Here is a 19,276-nt window from a genome sequence, read left to right as displayed (position 1 = left end):
AAAAATAAAACATAATAAACCTAAAACATAAAAACTAAAAATTATAAACAATCAAAAACCTAATACCCAAGGCCAAAAACTAAAAATTATAAACAATCAAAAACCTAATACCCAAGGCCAACCATCACAGTATGAGGAAGTAAGACGGATCACACAGTGAGTAGGTAAGACGACTACCATGAGATGATGGTGAGCAGTTACCTGCATAACACCACTAAACAAACTGTTTGATCCCCTTGATAATACATTTCTTTAACCACAAATGAATGCAAAGGAAATACTACAAACATGCTACATGGAGGTTTATATAATTCAATACATTAGTTTTTAATCAACTCTCATGTCTAAATGGAGAAAGTTTGGAGTGAGTCTTTTCTATTTAGCTCCCTCACGGACTTGACTTGATCTACATGCTAATACATTTCTTTAACTATAAATGAATGCAAAGGAAATAATAAAAACATGTTACGTGGAGGTTTGTATCATGTTTTTTTATTAATGTCATGTTCAAATGGAGAAAGTTTGGAGCGAGTCTTTTCTATTTAGTTTCTTTAACGGATAGTTATGTTCAAATGGAGAAAGTTTGGAGTCAGTCTTTTCTATTTAGTTTTTTTTAATGGAAAACTATCGTTATAACTTTTATTTGAGTTTGTTTGATTGTGACTTGGACAAAGAATACCATGAGATTATCAAATCATAACCATCAGAATAATTTATTTTTTTTACAAAATTGAAATTTCTACACCCAATTTTGATATAGATCACTCTTAATTTCTACACCCCAATTCGAGTATAGATCACTCCTATTGGAGTAAATATGGTATACTTAATGAAAGTTAGAATTTAAAAAGATCAAAGAAAATTTATGAAAGAAGATTTTTTTTCCATCACACTAAATTGAAGAAAGGAAATTTAAAAAATAAGGATTATTGTTGCTTTCCAAGGAGCACATGACCAATGTTAAGTTGGATCTCCTTTGAAATTAATATTATATTGCTTATTGAAACTTCACAACATGAAGAATTTAAAACCCCTAAAACACAAGGATATGTCTTGTGGTTAATATCAAACAAAAAAATATTGGTATGAAGGAATTGGAGGCATAAATTGTTTTATTATATTTAAAACGACTTAAAACATGATATTTATATTGCGTTAAAAGAATTTAATGTTAAAATAATAACTAATCAAATTATTATTTTAAATAATGATTCCAACCGTAATCCTTTATGGCTAGATGAAGATCTTATTTTAGCTAGCAAATACAAAATAAATTGGAAGGTTTTAAAAATTTGTTTGTTACTGAGTTAATCAAAATTAAAAATATAATAATCTATAACATTCTAATGAAGTGGCTAAAATCCAACCAAAGAGCTTGTATTAGTTGGCTTGGAAATAGTGTCACAGATTATGCAATACTTGATATCCTTATACACAACCAAATAGTATATTTTCACATTAAATAACCATAAGTCTGACTCTAATCATAGAACTCAGTGGGTGCAAGCTAATGATGGTCTCTAATGATGTGCTACTGGAAAAACAAACTTAGAAAACCAATAATGTGTCAACATGGAAGAATGATTAGAGGTACTTACACAATGAATTTGAAGATGGTGTAAAAAGATGAAATGTAGAAAAATGAATTAGCTTTCTAAATATAGAATTTTTATTATAGAAATTGAGTTTAACTGTTTCAATTTTTTATTTTCCTATCATTGTTATGTCATTTTTCATGCAAAATATAATGCATATGTTTCCTTCAGTGCAACATTTGAGCACTTAAATGATGAAACCTTGCTACAAAAACTTGTAGAGTTGTAGAGAACATAATGTTCTTGTGCACAACTTTTTTTTCAAAATTTATGATCTTAGTTTTATACTTTTTTTTTAATCACAAAATTCATTATATCCTTGAAAGTAGAAATCCTTTTTTAAGTGAAAATTAAAAGGGCCTTAAGATTATTGAACAACCCTTCCTTTTTTATATTGTAGATCTTAATACCCTATAATGCCCCATATATTTTTTTTTCCCAAATGGTTATGGACCAAAAATGTTATAGTGGAAATAGACAAGGGATGTATATCAAGATTTTTGATATATGTCAAGAGAAATTATATTAAAAACAGTAAACATTCTTAATTTTTTTTAATTATACATTAAGAATTTAAGGTTGTCTCATCTATACGAAAATAATGCCAAACAACCCTTTCTTTTTTATATTGTATATCTTAATACCCTATAATTCCCCATATAATTTTTTCCCCAAATGGTTATGGCCCAAAAATGTTATAGTGGAAATAGACAAGGGATTTATATCAAGATTTTGATATATGTCAAGAGAAATTATATTAAAAACAATAAACATTTTTTTTAATTAACATTTAGAATTTAGGGTTTGTCTCGTCTATACAAAAATAATGAGAGAGAGAGGGGGAGAGAGGGGGGGTTAACAAGTGAGAGAGATAGCGAAAGAGTGTGGGAAAGGGAGAAAAAGGAAGAGTGGTGCGGGTGGGGGAGAGAGTTGTGGGAGACACAAGGAGGAAGAGAGATATATAATTGGATGGGTTTTCTTGTGAAAGATGGATTGAGAGAGAGAGAGAGAGAGAGGTGGGGAGAGCAGGGATGGACAAATGATAGGGGGGAAGAGAACAAGGGAGGGGTGGCGAGTGAGGGAGGGAGATAAAGAAAGGTTGGTGGGCATAAAGAGAAAGAGAGAGAGTTGGAGGTAGAGTGTTGTGAAGGAGGAAGGGATAAAGAAATAGAGGAAGTAGGAGGGAGGATGGGAGAGAAAGAGAGAAAGGGGGAGGGAGTGAGGGGAAAAAGAGAGAAAAGGATAGGAGGGAGATAGATACATAGAGAGAGAGAGATGGAAGAACATAGACATAGAGAAAGAGAGAGAACTTAATTGGGGTTATTTTGAGAGAGAGATAGAGAGAGGGAGTGTGTGTGTGTGAGCGAGAGAGAGAGAGAGAGAGAGAGAGAGAGGGAGGGAGAGAGGACAAAGATAATGAGGGATTGAGGGAGATAGAGAGACAAGGAGAGAGGTAGGGAGAGAGATACAAAGGTGGATGGATGGAAGAGAGAGAGGGGGGGAGAGAAGTAGAGAGAGAGAGGGGGGGAGAAGCAGAGAGAGAGAGAGAGAGAGAGAGAGAGTTGGATGGGGGTTGTTATGAAGGAGGAATTGAAGGAGGGATAGAAGGGGAGAGAGAGAGAGAGAGGAGGAAGAGATAGGATGACTGAGAAAGAGAGAGAGAGAGATAGTGGGGGAGATATGGAGAGAGATGGACGGAATTAGGGAGAGTAAGAGAGAAGGATATATGGGGAAGAAGAGAAAGAAAGACACATAAAATTATATATATATATATATATATATATATATATATATATATATATATATATATATATAGAGAGAGAGAGAGAGAGAGAGAGAGAGAGAGAGAGAGAGAGAGAGAGAGAGATGGGGGGAGAGAAGAGAGAGTGAGGGATATAGAGAAAAAGATAGAGAGAGATAAATATATGGGAGAGAGAGAGTGCCATATATCCCACCACTCTCCCTCACCCTCTCTTCCTACCTCTCTCTCTATTTCATCCTCACTCACTATCTCTCCCTCTCTCCTTGTTCCTCTTTGTCGCTCTCCCACTATTCCCCTTCCCCCTGTTCTCTCTCTCTCCCTTCATGACTATCCCCCACTTTCCCTCTTCACCTTTCTCTCTTCCTACCTTTCCCTCTCTACATTCTCACTCTATACCTCTCTCTCTCTCCCCCTCCCTATCTCCTCTTTGCCATGAGAACATCTCTCTCACTCTCTATCTCTCTCACACATCTCTACACTTTTGTTCCCCCCTCCCCCTCTCTCTCTTGCATTAGAGAAATTTTTAGGTCTAAAATGGGCCTCCTAAAGAATATTATAAAATAATAGTGGAGATAATAAATTAAGATTAGATTAACTCGTCAAGTTTTGGAGAGAAAAATGAAAAAACTACTTTTCAACTCATATTATCGACTTATCTTCCTACGATTTTACTCAAATTTCGAGCGAGAGCACTCGTTGGCTGCATAATTTATTTTTTTATCCAAGGAGTGCCCATGTTGCATAAGTTTGGTGGACCCTACTACATGAAAAATGTGAAATACATGTAAAAATGTGTTTGCAATCAGATTTTTCATGTAGTAGTGTCCATTTAAAGTATACAACACGGGTATTCCTTGGATGAAAAATTAAATTCTGCATCTAATAAGTGCTCCCACTCAAAATTTGAGTAAAATTGTAGGGAGATAAATTGAAAATATGAGTTGATTTTTTTTTCACCTTTTTACTCAAAAAATGATGAATCATCCCCCATGGTTGACATCATCATATTGAATCCTATTGGTTCTTATAAAGTTTTTTTTATACATTTTTATTTTGATTCTCATTTTTTACCTCAAAATTTCTCTAATGTTCACTTCCTCTCTCTCTCATCTCTACCTCACTCTCCTTTCTATCCAAATTCCTCACTCTCCTTTCTATCCAAATTCCTCCCTCTCCCTTCCTCTCTTTCTCTATCCCTCTCTACCTCCCCTAGTCCCTCCTTCACAATAACCCCCCAAATATCTATCTCTCTCCTTGTCCCCCTTTCCCTCTGCCTCTTGTCTTCTCTCTAAACATACCTTCCCTCCTCTTTCTCTTATAGGAACTTCAACTCTCCCTCTCTCTCCTTTCCCCAATATCCTCCCCCCCACCCTCCTTATTTTTGTCTTTACCTCCTTATCTTCCTCTCTCTCTCTTTCTTCCTTCCTTCCCCCCTGCCTCTCTTCCTCCCTTTCTCCCCCCTCCCCTCACTCTCTCTTTCTCTCTCTCTTTATTTTTCATGGCCCCCTCCCCTCTCTTTATCTGTCCCCCACCCTTTCTCTCACTCTCTTTCACTTGTCTCTACACCTCCCCCCCCTCTCACTCCCCACTCACTCCTTATCCCCCACCTCCCTCTGTATTTTTGTGTGTGTGTGTGCATGTCCATTTCCCTCTCTTTGTTTCATTCTCTATCTCTCTCTTCCCCACATCTCCTCGCCCCCTCACCCAAATAACTCTCTCTCTATCTATCTATGTATGTATATATATATATCTCTCTCTCTTAGACTCACTCAATCTCTCCCCCTCTCTTTGTCTTCCTCTCTCCCCCACTCTACCTTTCTCCCCCAATCTCCCTCTCTTTTCCTTCCTCACTATCCCTCGCCTCTCCCTCTTCATGGTGCTCTCTTCCTCGTCCTCTCTCTACCCTACATCTCTCTCTTATTTCCACCATTCTCTATCCCTCTCTCTCTTACTTCTACCATTCTCTATCCCTCTCTCACTCTCACTACATCATTCCCTCTCTCCTTCCCTTCTTCTCTTTTTCTTACCCCTGCTCTCTCTAGACCTTCTTGCTTCTCCCTTGATCTTTTTTTCTCTCCCTCCTTGCCTCCCTCACTACCACCCCCCCTTCTCTCAGACACACACACCCATTATCTCTCTCTCCCTCTCTCCCTTCCCCCCTTCCATTCTCTCATTGTGTCCCTCCCTCTCTCACTCCCTACCACTCCCTCTTGCTCTCCCTCCCTCTATATCTCTCTCCCCTTTATGTCCCACCACACACACACTCTGTTTCTATCCCTCCCCCTCTCTCTCTTGGATGTTTTCTCTCTCTCTCTCTCTCTCCCCCTCTCCCTCTTCCTCTTTCTCCCCTACTTCACCATTCTCCTTCTCTTTCCCTTCCCCATTATCCACCCATTCCCCTCTCTACCTCTCTCTCTTCTTCCATCTCCTTCTCTAACCCTTCACTCTCTCTCCCTCTCTCTCTATCTATCTCCCCCCTTCACTATGCCTCTCTCTTTTTCTCTCCCCTATCTAGCCATGCTCATTCCTTTCCCTTCTTCAATTTATCTATTCCTCCCTACTTCCCTCCCTTAGTCCCTCCTTCATCAAACTCCACCCCACCAAGCTCTATTTCTCTCTCCCTCTCTTCCTCCCTCGCTTCTAAAAGATCATAGACATAAAAGTGTCCACTTGCTTTCAAAATCGCACACACATTTGAAAACATTCATGTTATTTCAAAATCACATGCACTTTTAAAAAACATATACATTCTTGAAAGCACACATGCTTTTGAAATGTGAGGGCATTCCTGAAGAATCCAAGCTAGCAAGCATGTGTGGTGGTTTAAGGAGCACCAAGGCTATAGGATAGGGAGTGTGTGCAATTTTTTAAGAATGCACACTTGTTTTTACAACAACACATTCATGATGACCCCATTGTCACTTTTGATTCCATCGTCTTTGTGCTAGCACCCACCTTTAATCCTAACTCCAAAATTTGTTAAGCACAAAAGTCCTATTGAATGGAATTTTTATAAGTGAAAGCACTTGATCTTCAACAAAGATAAAGAATTTTTTTTCTAAGGATTTAAATAATAAATTAAATATCACATCAAATAAGGGCAATATTGTAAAACATTATAATAATTTTACGACAACCCTCTATACTTCAAGTAAGAAATTTGTTGTCAAGGTGTTGTGTAAAAAGGAAAATATAATGACCAATCCTTCTATGACAAAGAGTGTAATATTATAATAAAATCCATTACAGATGGTTCTAATGAGTTGTTAAAAGATGACAACATAAATAAATAAAAAGCACAAATTAAAAGGAAAATGTTGTATATAAAAAACGGACATGGATTCCCACTTTGAAATATTTTATGAATCCTTTAATGTTGTGGAAAACATTCAAAGACATTCTTTAGTGGAAGAATTTCTTCTATAGTAGATATAGAGTTTAGGGTTAAGTAACTAGCAATAGGGAAAGCTAAGGAAAATGAGAGATACCAAACAAAAATCTTAAAAATTGGAGGCTTGGTTCTCATCCCTCTAACAACAAGCTCTTCAATTTAGGAATCAAACATGGCTTCCCTAAATTGGTGACGGAAAACCTTATTGTACTTACTTTTAAAAAATGAAAATAGAAACAATCCCTTTAATTATATGAACATTATGATTATCCCCTTTTTAGCCAAGTTACATAGAATTATATGGGAAAGAAGATCAACATATAGATAGAACCATGAAAAAAAGATAAATATTAGATTAGATTTAAGAATTATCATTAATTATAAAACACCTTCTTATACTTAAAGTAACTATGGTGAACTAAGTCTTTAAATAATAGAATCAGTTTCTTATAGTGTTTGTTTCATTGACTCGAGAAGAACTTTCGCATAGTGTGTAAAACAAATCTTAAAATAACTTGTAAAAATTTTATACCTAAAAAGTTGTGATAAAATTTTACAAGAATACAATTTCTATTTATATTATTCTTATCCTGTAAAGTGTAAACAGATAACCATATTAAATGTAACAAGCCAATGTAATTATATTTTTAATATTATTCTTATCCTAAAGTGTAAACTGGTGAATATAGAAACATTGAATCTTATTAGGAGAGGTGGATAAACCACTCTGGCAAGACCATTGTTCTCGGCAAAGGCGGCGTCGAGAATATCAAAAAACCACTCCACAAAGCAACAAAATAGTGAGATGACCAAGGCACTTCGGGTGGGCCTGTTTAGAGGCGTGTTCTGAGATGATTAAAAAAACAACAAAACAGTGAGATTAGTGATCTATAGTATCCGCAATCAACGAAGGGCACCAATTGTTAAAGAGAATTCTAGAAGAAAAGGACCGACGAGTTAAAAGAGTCTCACCGAAGTAAACAAGTAACAAAAGGGATTAGATGAGGTGGGCTATCTTGTTAACGCGGGATTTTGTCTCATTTGTTCCTGTCCTGTTTTGGGCTTTGTTGGAATCGATTTGTAATAGTCTCAACTCGTGCGAAAACAGTATTCCTGAATCTGTTAAATCATAAAAAAAAGTTCACATCACGCCAATGAAAATTTATTACGATAGTTCTATTCGGAAAGCCCCGTGAGCGGTCCTCAACGTCACTGAGTACATCAGTGAAAATTCCACAACAATATTCCAGGAATCTGTTAAATCATAAAAATAAAAATAAAAAATCACATCACACCAATGAAAATTTATTACCATAGTTCTATTCGGAAAGCCCTTGAGCGTTCCTCAACGTCACTGAGTAGATCTGAAAAATTCCATGTACTCAAAGACGTTTTCCATCTCTATATATCTGCTAGCTTACAGCAAAGAGTTTCATTCTCATTCGTGCCCGCACATATTCAGCTGCAGAAGTGTAGTAGCTACTACCAACTCTACAACTCCCCACTTTCATATATTCTTGCCGTCACAATCCCTCCCTTTACAGACTTCAAACTTTCACCAGCACGTCCTCAGTTTGATTTCCCTGTAAAATCCCGCCATGACTAAACCCTCCCAAAATCAGAGCCGCCACAGTAGTCCCGAAAGCCTCTCAGTGAAGTCGGGACAGTTCAAGGGAATCCGAATGAGAAAATGGGGAAAATGGGTGTCAGAAATTCGAATGCCCAATTCCAGCGGCAGAATTTGGCTCGGCTCCTATGACTCTCCCGAAAAGGCTGCCCGCGCATACGACTTCGCTGTGTACTGCCTCAGAGGATCCAAGGCGAAGCTTAATTTTCCCCACTCCCCGCCGAAAATTCTCTGCGCTTCGTCTCTATCGCCACAGCAAATTCAAGCCGCAGCCGCCGAGTTCGCTGCACAGGAATTTTGTCTGCCTTCGGAGAAAGGCGCGGCATCCTCATCGTGCAGTTTGGAAGTGGAATGCAACACGGAAGACCAGCAGATTAGGGCAAAGCAGGGTCTGGCATTTCGGGACTCAGTACCACTTGAACGTCTGGAGAGTTGGGGGTCTCTAAATGTGGAGGACATTCCAACCTTGGATGTGTCGATTGAGGATTTTCGGATTCCCTTCCGGCTGACCGAAGACTGGGCACCGTGGGTTTCTCATTTTTATTTTACGGCTGCTGAGATTCTGCAATGAGAATTCAGCTAAACTAAATTATCTGATTATTTGGGAAATTTATGGGATTGATGCCCCTTCCTCTAATGTCCACCATCTCTGAATAATGATTTATATAAATTTGCTCTAATTACATTTATAACCAATTGCAATGCAAAAAATGTTGATGTTCCAAAACCATAGCCACAGTGGCTTGATTCACCGCATGGTCATTCAAACTCTTAGAAAGAATGAAAAAAAGATAAATAAAGAAAAAGTATATTCATGATGAAACAGAGCCATTTAAGCTTATCAAATTTTATTTTTCTGATGGTATGTGCAGATGCTACCAACCAGCCAGGAAGAGTTCCCCTTCTTGACCACAATCTACTGAAAGCAACGCACAGCCAACCGATTCTCTTAGATGAGGAGGAACCATATTCAAGTTCAGTTGCAGCAATGGAGGGACATGCAAAATTGGTTAAGGGTCATCACATAGAGGAGACAACCTTGATAAAGATGGACCTTCAGTTTGATATAGGTTCAACTTCTTCTCTTGTTCTCCTTTCTGGCCAGCATGATGCACAGTGATAGTAGATGGGTATTAACCCCAATTTCTTTTTTTCAAATGGACAAACGTGATCATTATTAGTTCTCTCATTTTGAAAAACGATTAGCTAAAAGTTGATTGGTTTCGTTATTAACAGTTGCCCTACAGCACTAATGTGTATCTCATGCGCTCAATGTAAAATATAATAAAATTTCAGTTTATTAAAAAAATAATTAACCAGTTTAATGAATTAAAAGTTTTTAAACAAATTAAATATCTTTTCTAAGAAAATATCATAATTTTTTTTTATTTTTTTTAATGCATGATAATTGGGTTATTAATATAAAATATAAATAGTAATCAGTAGTTATAATTAACAAATGTAAGTCAATTTATCATCTTTATTATGATTAATTAATAACATGTAAAGAAGTAGAGTTTCATTGATGATAGATGTTTTTTTGATGTCATTAAATGTTTCCATACATTCCAGAAAAACAAGCTCTTAGTTAATTAGAAATAGTTTTAGTTTTAGATCGGCCCAACATTTCCATACATTTGAGGAAAACAAGCTCTTCCTCAATCATAAATCATTTTAGTTTTAGGCCATATCATTATTGAGCTTACCTTCATTAATGTTATATGCTTTCTAATTGTGAATAACATTCTATCAATTTACATCATAAAAAATAAAAATAAAATATAAAATATAATAATAATAATAATAATAATAAAATATATATATATATATAGAATTGTTTAAAATATGGTAAAATTGTAAGTTATATTTTTTTAAAATATTGAAATATGTAATTATTTATTGTTTTAATGATGATGTTGGTAGTGGTTATTAATTCACATCTAACTTATTATTTATTAATTAAATAATAATTAATTATTAAGCTTAATTTAGAACTTTAGTTCTTTATTTAAAAAGTTTAAGAAAGATTTCTAAAACTTTCAATTTATTAAAAAGAAAGGAAGGCCAATATTATAATATTTTTTGTGATTTATTTAAAAATTTTAAGAAAGTTGTTTTTAAAAAGTTCGATTAATTAAAAAGAAAGGAAAGTTAATATTATAATATTTTTTTGTTGTGAAATTTAGATTTAATGTGGGTGTATTTTTGATATTTTAGGAGAATTTGTTTTTCATCTTCAATTCTTTTAATATCGTAAAGACAACAATTTTTTTTTACCTATGTTATTTTAGGCATGTCCAATACTCTATTTCAATGTGGAATTTATGAAAGTTTGTTCTAATTTTATCAATGTTGAGTTTCTCCTTTATCCTAACTAAAGGGAAAAATATAAATTTGACAATTATTCTACAGAGTGGCATTTTCCTTACATTTTTATGCCAACTCTACTTGAGTTGCCTATTATTTTTAAAGGAATTTGAAGTAATTAGAAGCCTCTTGTCTTTGGTGTTGCGTGTCTTGTTGTTGGGCATTCAGTACCTAGTCATAACCATGTTTTCAATGATGGTAATACTTGCTTTTACAAGGAAGATATACTATGGTGTATTGCTTCCAATTTTAACATTATAAATTATAAAATAATTTTAGATTTGCTTTATTTTATTTTCCAATATAAAATAATATAAACATAAATATCTTAAAAAAAATATCTCCTCATATAAATCAAAACATATTTGTTAATTTATAATTCTTATTAAATTCTCCTCTAGTTTTTTCCAATATTATAATTTTAACTAAACTTAAAATAAAAGTTTATTTTAAAATATTATATTAATAAATTTATTTTATATAAATTACTTTTATATATTTCAATTTAATTTATATTAAAATAATTTTTTATATAAAAAAATTTAGATCATAATTTGAGTGGTTGGTTAGTTCAAAGTGTTTCCAAGATTTAAACCACGCTTATTTAAATTAGGTTCTCATAAAAATTGAACTTTTCCAAATGGTAAACATTAAATCTAACCTCTTAATATTGAATGACCGTTTTTTAATAAGCATTTTAATATTTAACTGTGAAACTTATGCTCCGCATAGGTTTCAGAGCCAAATTAAATTATTACTCTTATCCTATACAAGCAAATACAACAGTAGTCTATTCAACCTATTTTGAAGTTTCATGTTGCATGTGTATTTCAAATAGCTGAGGGTGTCGAAAGTAAAGATACAGAAGCATTATTGCCGAAATAATATTCATGTGAATAAATAGTACAAACAAGATGGCCGCCTCTGACTTCAAGTCGCTTTAGTAGTCTGCAGCTATCAACTATATCGACGAGTCAGAAGAAATCAAGTCGTAGTAAGTGTTCCAAAACAAGATATAAGGGATATTTGTAAAGACAAGTTGGTGTAAGTGTGTGAAAAATAATATTGGAAGTAATGCTTTCATGTCATGTGTAGTTGTCATTAGGAGTTATGAGGAGTCATTTGTGAGTTGTAATGGTGATCTGTTTGTATTGAAGTAAGTAATTTATGTCTTATATATTTATACCTCTGTGATGATCAATTAAAAGATCAAACAAGATTTGTATTATGTGTAATTGCTCTTTGTGCTCTCTATCTCAATTTCTAACATGGTATTGAAGCCATAAAGGCCGAGACCTGCTGTGCGTGATTGTGATTGTGTTGTTTTTTTTCAATTGTTTGTTTTGACTTGTGATACATGGATCTAGATTTATGATCATGTAATGTGATTTATTTTCTTGAGCCTAGCGTACAACTAGTCTACACTACCGATTGTGTCAAAGGTAGTATATATGCTGCAGAGTTGATTGTATGGATGGGACAATCTTCTCGTTTTGCTCTGATTTCCATAGCATCAACATGTCAACTCAAGATTGAGGAGCAGAAATTATAGTTTTGATCATAGTGGCATCTTAAGATTGAGGAGCAGCAAATCCATGAAGTGGCTATTGTTGCAATCCAATTAGATCTAAGAGTGGTTGTTTTTTCTGTCGAGGGTGAGGGTGTAAGAAACAACATGCCATCGTGTCATGTTTTGGGGATCAGATTCCAACTTGGGCGGTGCAAGAGTAAAAAATCAAAGATTTTACTCTTTAGGAATTCTCGTCCTCCTTCAAGGCTCATATTTTATCTCCTTGCTAAGGTCTGGGCTACGTGAAGCTATCTCCTTGTTGAGATCTGTGATATGTGAATCTCTGTAGCGTGACTCACAAGCAATACCATTCAGTTAGATATTCTCCACGGACAAAAGCCTTCCTCAGAAAGCAGGATAGAAAGCGTGGGAGAAGAACCAATCCATCGTTTCTGCAAGGTGAACAAGATTTGACCTATCTTCCACGAGAGTCCAGGTTGTTGCTCTTCAACTCTTTTTCGAGTTTGTAATTCTACTGTGCATTAAGGTTGCTTTCGTGTGTATTGTTCGGCTTAAAGTGCTGTCAATCGTTGCATGTGGCACACGATCAACCCTCACAGGCACTCCATTTTAAAGGCCCTGCATCATCAAATCCTTTAAGCTGGATATAATTGTTGACTCAGAGAACTCACGTTTTCATTTTCTTGTATGTGTAATTATTGGATATTGCAAGAAGTTTGAGCTATGCATGATACAGCCAGATGTAAAGCTTTATACATTTGTCTGCGTGAATCCTATGTAATTCTTTCAGGCCTGTCTCGAATGAGCAACCAAGAAAATATGACAGATCAAGAAGGTGAAGATCTTGGGAGGCAATTGGGTGTTTCACGAGTGAAGAAATCAGGGCTTGGATGATTGCTTTACTTAAGTTAGTTTTGTTTGTGTGTTTAAATGTGCCTTTTATTTCGTTGTGTGGGTTTGATATTTTGTTGTGTGTAAATTTAGATTAAGGAAGGATTGATGGTTCTTAAGTTGGAAGCCTTAGTGTCCAAAATGTCAATTCTTGTGTTTGTAATTTTGGTTATGAAAAGGGTTGGTGGTTCTTAAACTGGAAGCCCCGATGTCCAAAACATCAATTCTTGTAAGGTCAAGTTGTTTGATCAACTTTTGAACTCATTCAGTATCCAGACCTCTATCTTATCAACTAATGGATAGCCGAAAGGAAAATATCCGACAGATGGTGGTTAGTCCATAGGATGGTTTATTACTTGACGGTTATTATTGCGGAAGCCCTGATGAGTCGAGGTGTCAATATTGTTGATCTTCAAAGTTCATCAACGATGGTCAGAGGCGGTTATGTTTTAAATGGAGGTCAAGTAACAAATCGAAGATGTGGTGGTGAAAGAGTGGAGTTTGCGAGATATTAGATTGGATGCGAGTGCTGATGAAGACCAGTCAGACAAATTTATTTATTGTTGTAATATGTTTTCCATGTAAGCACTAAGGGAGGGTGTTGGAAGCAATGCTTCCGTGACATGTGTAATTCTCATTAGGAGTTATGAGGAGTCAGTCTTGTTTCCAATGTGTGAGTTGTAATGGTGATCTGTTTGTGTCAAACTCAGTAATCTATGCCTTATATATTTGTACCTGTGATGATCAATAAAATGATCAAGCAATATTTGTATTGTGTGTAATTTCTTTATGTGCTCTCTATCTCAATTTCTAACAAATAGTGTTGGTTGGCAGCTTTGGAGTAGTTTGGTCAAAACATTGTGGGCCCCTAAAGAAACGCCTCTGCGTAATTATGTAGAGTAGCCAGGGAAACTATCAAACTTCCAAATTGTTATGCTACATTACAAAAATTGGCTCACTCTAAATATTACATACATTTCTCACATAAAATGCATAGAATGTAACATGGTCGAAGTCAATTTCTATTGGCCCACTCTAAATATCACATATATTTCTCACATAAAATGCATAGAATGTAACATGGTCGAAGTCAATTTCTATTTCTATCGGGAGAGAAATTTTATAAGATAATATTTTGTTTTTTTGGTAAATTTGGTATTGGTAAGGCTATATCATGATCATGTTTAAGAATAACTTTAGAATCGGGTAGGGAATTGAACTAATGGCTTATCATCTAGGAATCTAGGAGTAACTCAACATGACACCCAATCACCATCTATCCAAAACTTCATGGACAAGACAATATAATATAATATAAAGATTCATTATATTTGTAGCAAACATGTATATCATCATTTTTTTTAATTATTATTTCTGATAAAAATAAGTTCATAATATTGTAAATTTGTTTTCCCAAATGAAGCACAATGATGAAAAATTACAAAAATAAATTATAAATTAAAATATTATGAAGTGAAATTTTATTATATTTTATGTAATAAAGAATTATAAAATTAAAATAATGTCCTCACAAAATAATTGAGTATAAAGATAGGTTAATTTAAGTTAAGGTAAGTTGTAATGACTATAAATATGGCACATTTAGTTCACGTGAGAGTTTTAAAATGTAAAGGATAATTAATTAAAGTGACATCAACAACCCCCTTATGTCGAAGTGACGTCACCCTCTCTGTGGCTCCAATCCAAGTATGTCACGTGTCACTCACTTTCAGGTCATTTGGGCCCCTCAAATCCTCAAAATTGGTTGACATGTGTCCCACCTTCAAATGCCACATGGCTCCTGAGGCCACTTCACCCACCACGCGGGGCATGGGTCCCATATGGTATTCTGCACGGTAAAAATCAATTTTCCATGTTATAAGCGTTTTGGATTTTCCTTGCATTATTTCTCCAACCGCTTACCAACAGACCCCACCTACTAAGTCACCTCAGGAACAAAATCCCAGGAGTTTTCCCTTGGGGATCCCCTCGAACTCTCTAGGGATGAAGTTCTGAGACACGTGGATGCCGCCCATGCGTTCTCTCCTCTACAACTCATATCTCTCCATGTTCACACTTGGACATGGCTCTGAGCCATATGGTTCTTACGATGTGTGTGTCTCTAAACTTACCAGGGCCCTAACTTCCAGCCCATGCAACATAAGCATATATAGCATGGGATTTTCACCATGGCATTTGATCATGACACCCCATCACATAGGCTTATTCAACATGAAGGTCGGGCCCTACAACTCAGCCTTTGCTCTTTCCATATATTTGTAGATAAGCTTAAAGCTTGGATTTGGTGGTTTTTGAAGGGCTTCTCCCTTAGCGCTTGGTACTATTAACGCACTTATGACGATCCCTTCCCTAGGCCTTCAAGACATAGTTCATATATATGTATGCATGCTCATCTAAGTTGTTCCATCTTAGCTTGAGCTACTTCGTCCCAAACTTAGCCAACAAATGTGTGACTGAATTATATGTTCATCATAAATATATGCATAGGCATATGTATAATTAGTAATCTTCAACAAGGCTCAAATAACCATTTCTTCTAATTTTGTCACGCATACACAGGGATCTGCCGATTCGTTTCATTACGACCCTTTAAGTGAATATCGAGCTCATGAGAGTTCAAAACCTAGAGGCCTCTACGAAAAATAATAAGAAGAAAAACAAACCCATCGATACATGCAGCAATTCATTCCATTTATTTAGGAAATTTATAGGAACACAACCTTCCTCATGTAGGTAGAAAAATCACATTTCATGACATATCACATGCATTGAACCAACACATGAAATACATATCAATACAGGTCTTATGCCAACACATGAAATTATACATATCCATGCATTTAAAACAAAAATGATCATTCAAACATGAATACCACATTCCTTAGCATTACAAGGCATGAAAAAACAATACATTAGGCAAGCATAAAGCATTTAGGACATGAGAGTCATAGACAGACACTTATCTTTGATAAGTTGAGTTGGGCAACTAAGATTGGGACTTCAACTCTCCACCCACCCTTAGACACATTGCAACCAAGCCTTTCTTGCAGTGGTCACCTTAGATCCAAAATCTAAAGCTTGAGGAAGACTACCAAAGGGATTAAAACAAATCTACCATTTGAAATAGGAACTCCAGAGGACCATCCACCTCCACCCACCATCTACTTCATGCGGTCAACATCTCACCGGGAATCCGAAGGCCTGCCACCTCCAACCTTCAATTCACCAAGGGAATCAAAAGGCTATACCCCCACCTTCAAGATAAAAATGGAATCCAGAGGTTGTGCCTCCACCCTGAAATTAGTAAGGGAATATAGAGGCTATGCCTCCACTCTCAAATCAACAAGGGAATCCAAAGGTTGGACCTCCACCCTCAAATCAATAAGGAAATATAGAGGTTGTGCCCCTCCACCCTCAAATCATCAAGGGAATCCAGAGGTTTTTCCTCCACCCTCAAATTAATGAGAGAGTCCAAAGGTTGCAACTCCACCCACAAATCAACAAAGGAACCCAAAGGTTTCATCTCCATCCTCAAATCAACAAGGGAATCCAAAGCATGTCGTAAAACAAAGAAAATAAATATAGGGGGCCTAAATGATTTCTTCTACCAGGAATCCAACGGCAAGTCTCCACCCAAGCCGTCAAGGACATATGGAGAAAACGATCTCAATCCTCTAGGCTTATAGAGAATCGAAAGACCGTTGTCCTCACCTGAGAGGTATTCTTCCACCTCACAATGCTCAACTGAAGAATGGTTCTCTTCCATATATTAGATAACATCATAGAGTTATTCTTTTCTCATTCTTGCTTTGCTGCTTACTCCTGCGTTGTCTCTATTTTTCTTCTATTCTCTTAGAATTCGATCATCCTCAATGCGTGGGAGTGCTCTCTTGCCAATACTCTTTGTTATGCAGTGCATTAGTATCTCTCTCCCCAAGAGTATGCTTGTCACTTCCTTAGGTCGTTTCCACCATTTGTTGGTTGTGTTGGCATACAATGTTATTGCCCCTTCCTTCTCATCCATGGTGGTTTGGTCTTGCGTGGTGGTCGGGGATGATGAGTGTCAACACTTCCTTCCACCCCACTTCCTGTTGGTTGACTTCTTTGTCCCCAATGCCCATGCATCCCATTCTTTATTAATTTTTTCCTTTCGCCTTATAGATTTCTCTAAGATAGACATGGTTCCTTTTTCCTTCTTTCATGCTCCATTAATTTGTAAACCATTCCATTTATTAGAAACCTGTTAGACTTTAATGGTTGTCATGAAACAAGTAAATATTGCTTCAAATCCCAAGCAACCTCCTTCCTCAAACTCTAGAATTCGTGTCCTAATTCCCAACCCTTTTAATTATAATAAAAATATATTAATTATTTAAAATGAGGGGGAATTAGCCTGAGGTTATCACAAAGTTAGAAGGCTATTTGAAAGAAACAGGTTGTTTCAACCTACTCTAGTATAGAATGGGTATGATTTTTAACACTTACAAAATAGGATATGTTAATTAAATTCAAAAATATTGTTGATTTGGGGTAGCATTGGATGTGATCTAGCCATGAAAAATGGTGGAGAGGCTGAAGCACATGAGATCTCCAAGACCCAAAAATGGTTTGGACAGATTGTACCCAGTTTGGGAGATATTAAAATAATTAATATGTTTAATGGAGTTCCTAAGTCTAAACTTAGGAAAAATAAAATATTAATGGGTATTAATATAAAAATGGATTAGAAGGTTCCAAAAGTCATGGATCAAGCCAAATATAATCTTAGCTGTTGATTAGAGATTTAATCTCAGTCGTTGAAGGATCAACAGGAAAAGTATAAGATGAGGCTTGAGGGTCAATTTGAGAACACACCAAAGTGATAAGTCATTCATTTTGCTAGAGCGGGGTTGCTAAGCAAAGTTGAATCAGTGATCAGCAGCGAGGGGTAGTGAGTACGCTACAGAGAAGCAAGGACAATACTGGGAGACCAGCACAAAACTAGAGATAGCGAGAGCGGCAGTCAGCCTGGGCTACGCAGGGCCCGGAGAGACTGTGTCATCCATACAAAGGGTAGAGGGAGTGACGTAGAGGCTCCCAGAGGCCGCGTAGTGCCTCAGAGGGCTGACACAGAGAGTCTTGGGGCTAACACAGGTCAGCAGGAGATTGACGCAGAGGCCAGAAGGGTGAGCGTTGAGCTTTAGTTGTGCCGGAGAGGGTTTCGTGGGACATGTTTTCTAAATACCTATTTCCCGATATAGAGGTATTGCTGGTTTGCATTTTTCTCTATTGGGTGAGCTGGTTTAGGCACCCAGTTGTACTCAGATAAACTGCATAATAATATAACCCTCTGAATAGTTGCACCAGTTTTCCCGCATTGGGTTTTTCTGGGGACATTAGTCCAAAAGTAACGGTGTCACTTGTGTGCTTGTTTTCTTTTAGTTGATGATCTGTAGATGTTGATACTGTACTAGTGTTTATTTTCAGTATTTACATGGTAAATAACTTATTAAGTAATTAAACAAGTAGGTGAAATACACTAAATAGTATAGGAAGAATTTCTAACGGGTTAGACTTAGAAATTTCAACATGGTATCAGAGCATGGTCACAGATCACAGGAAAACTGAAGGCATCAGCTGAACAGAGCATTTGTAGCAGATTCAGTTGTCCCGAGTGACAGATCTGATCCTTGCAGAAGGCGACAGAGGAAGGAGTGACGCAGACAGACTGTGTCATCATTCTGGGCCAGACAAAGGAAGCGCAAAGGCTAAGGGAGGCAGAATCAGGCTCACGTAGAAGCCAAGAGGGTTGACATAATTGGTTGGGGGAGTTGATTTTCCGGTGTCGGGATTGCGCAAAGCCAAGTGGCTCAATCCTTCAGTTGTTGGGGTTTAGGAGGCTATCGGTACTTTGTAGAGCGAAGCTGTTGGGGTATTGTGGTCATAACAGTACCTAACATGGCAAGACCAAGGTGGAGGGAGTTGCTACCAAGGCGGATTTCTAGCCAAGGAATCCGGATCAGTGGCGCAGTTGCATAAACGATCGGAGTGGGGAAACTTGATGTTGGAAGAGGGATTTCCAGAAGGGAAATTGAGACCCGGAGGGAGTCAA

The 19,276-nt window shown here is 36.5% G+C and overlaps 1 protein-coding gene across 1 annotated transcript; it reads left to right on the top strand.

The window, feature by feature from the left end:
• The first annotated feature begins 8,203 nt into the window (after positions 1-8,203).
• Positions 8,204-9,253, top strand: LOC149176486 (ethylene-responsive transcription factor TINY-like). Its single transcript, XM_089423125.1, has one exon. It carries the CDS (start codon positions 8,347-8,349, stop codon positions 8,944-8,946), a length of 600 nt encoding a protein of 199 aa, XP_089279251.1. The 5' UTR covers positions 8,204-8,346; the 3' UTR covers positions 8,947-9,253.
• The last annotated feature ends 10,023 nt before the right edge of the window (positions 9,254-19,276 follow it).

Source organism: Pinus tabuliformis, chromosome 4_1 (genome assembly GCF_031772625.1).
Source record: "Pinus tabuliformis cultivar Carrire ecotype Pingquan chromosome 4_1, CPIR1, whole genome shotgun sequence".
NCBI classification, from domain to species: Eukaryota; Viridiplantae; Streptophyta; class Pinopsida; order Pinales; family Pinaceae; genus Pinus; species Pinus tabuliformis.
Note: the sequence above shows the minus strand (reverse complement) of the source record. Positions and strands in the feature narration are given on the sequence as shown.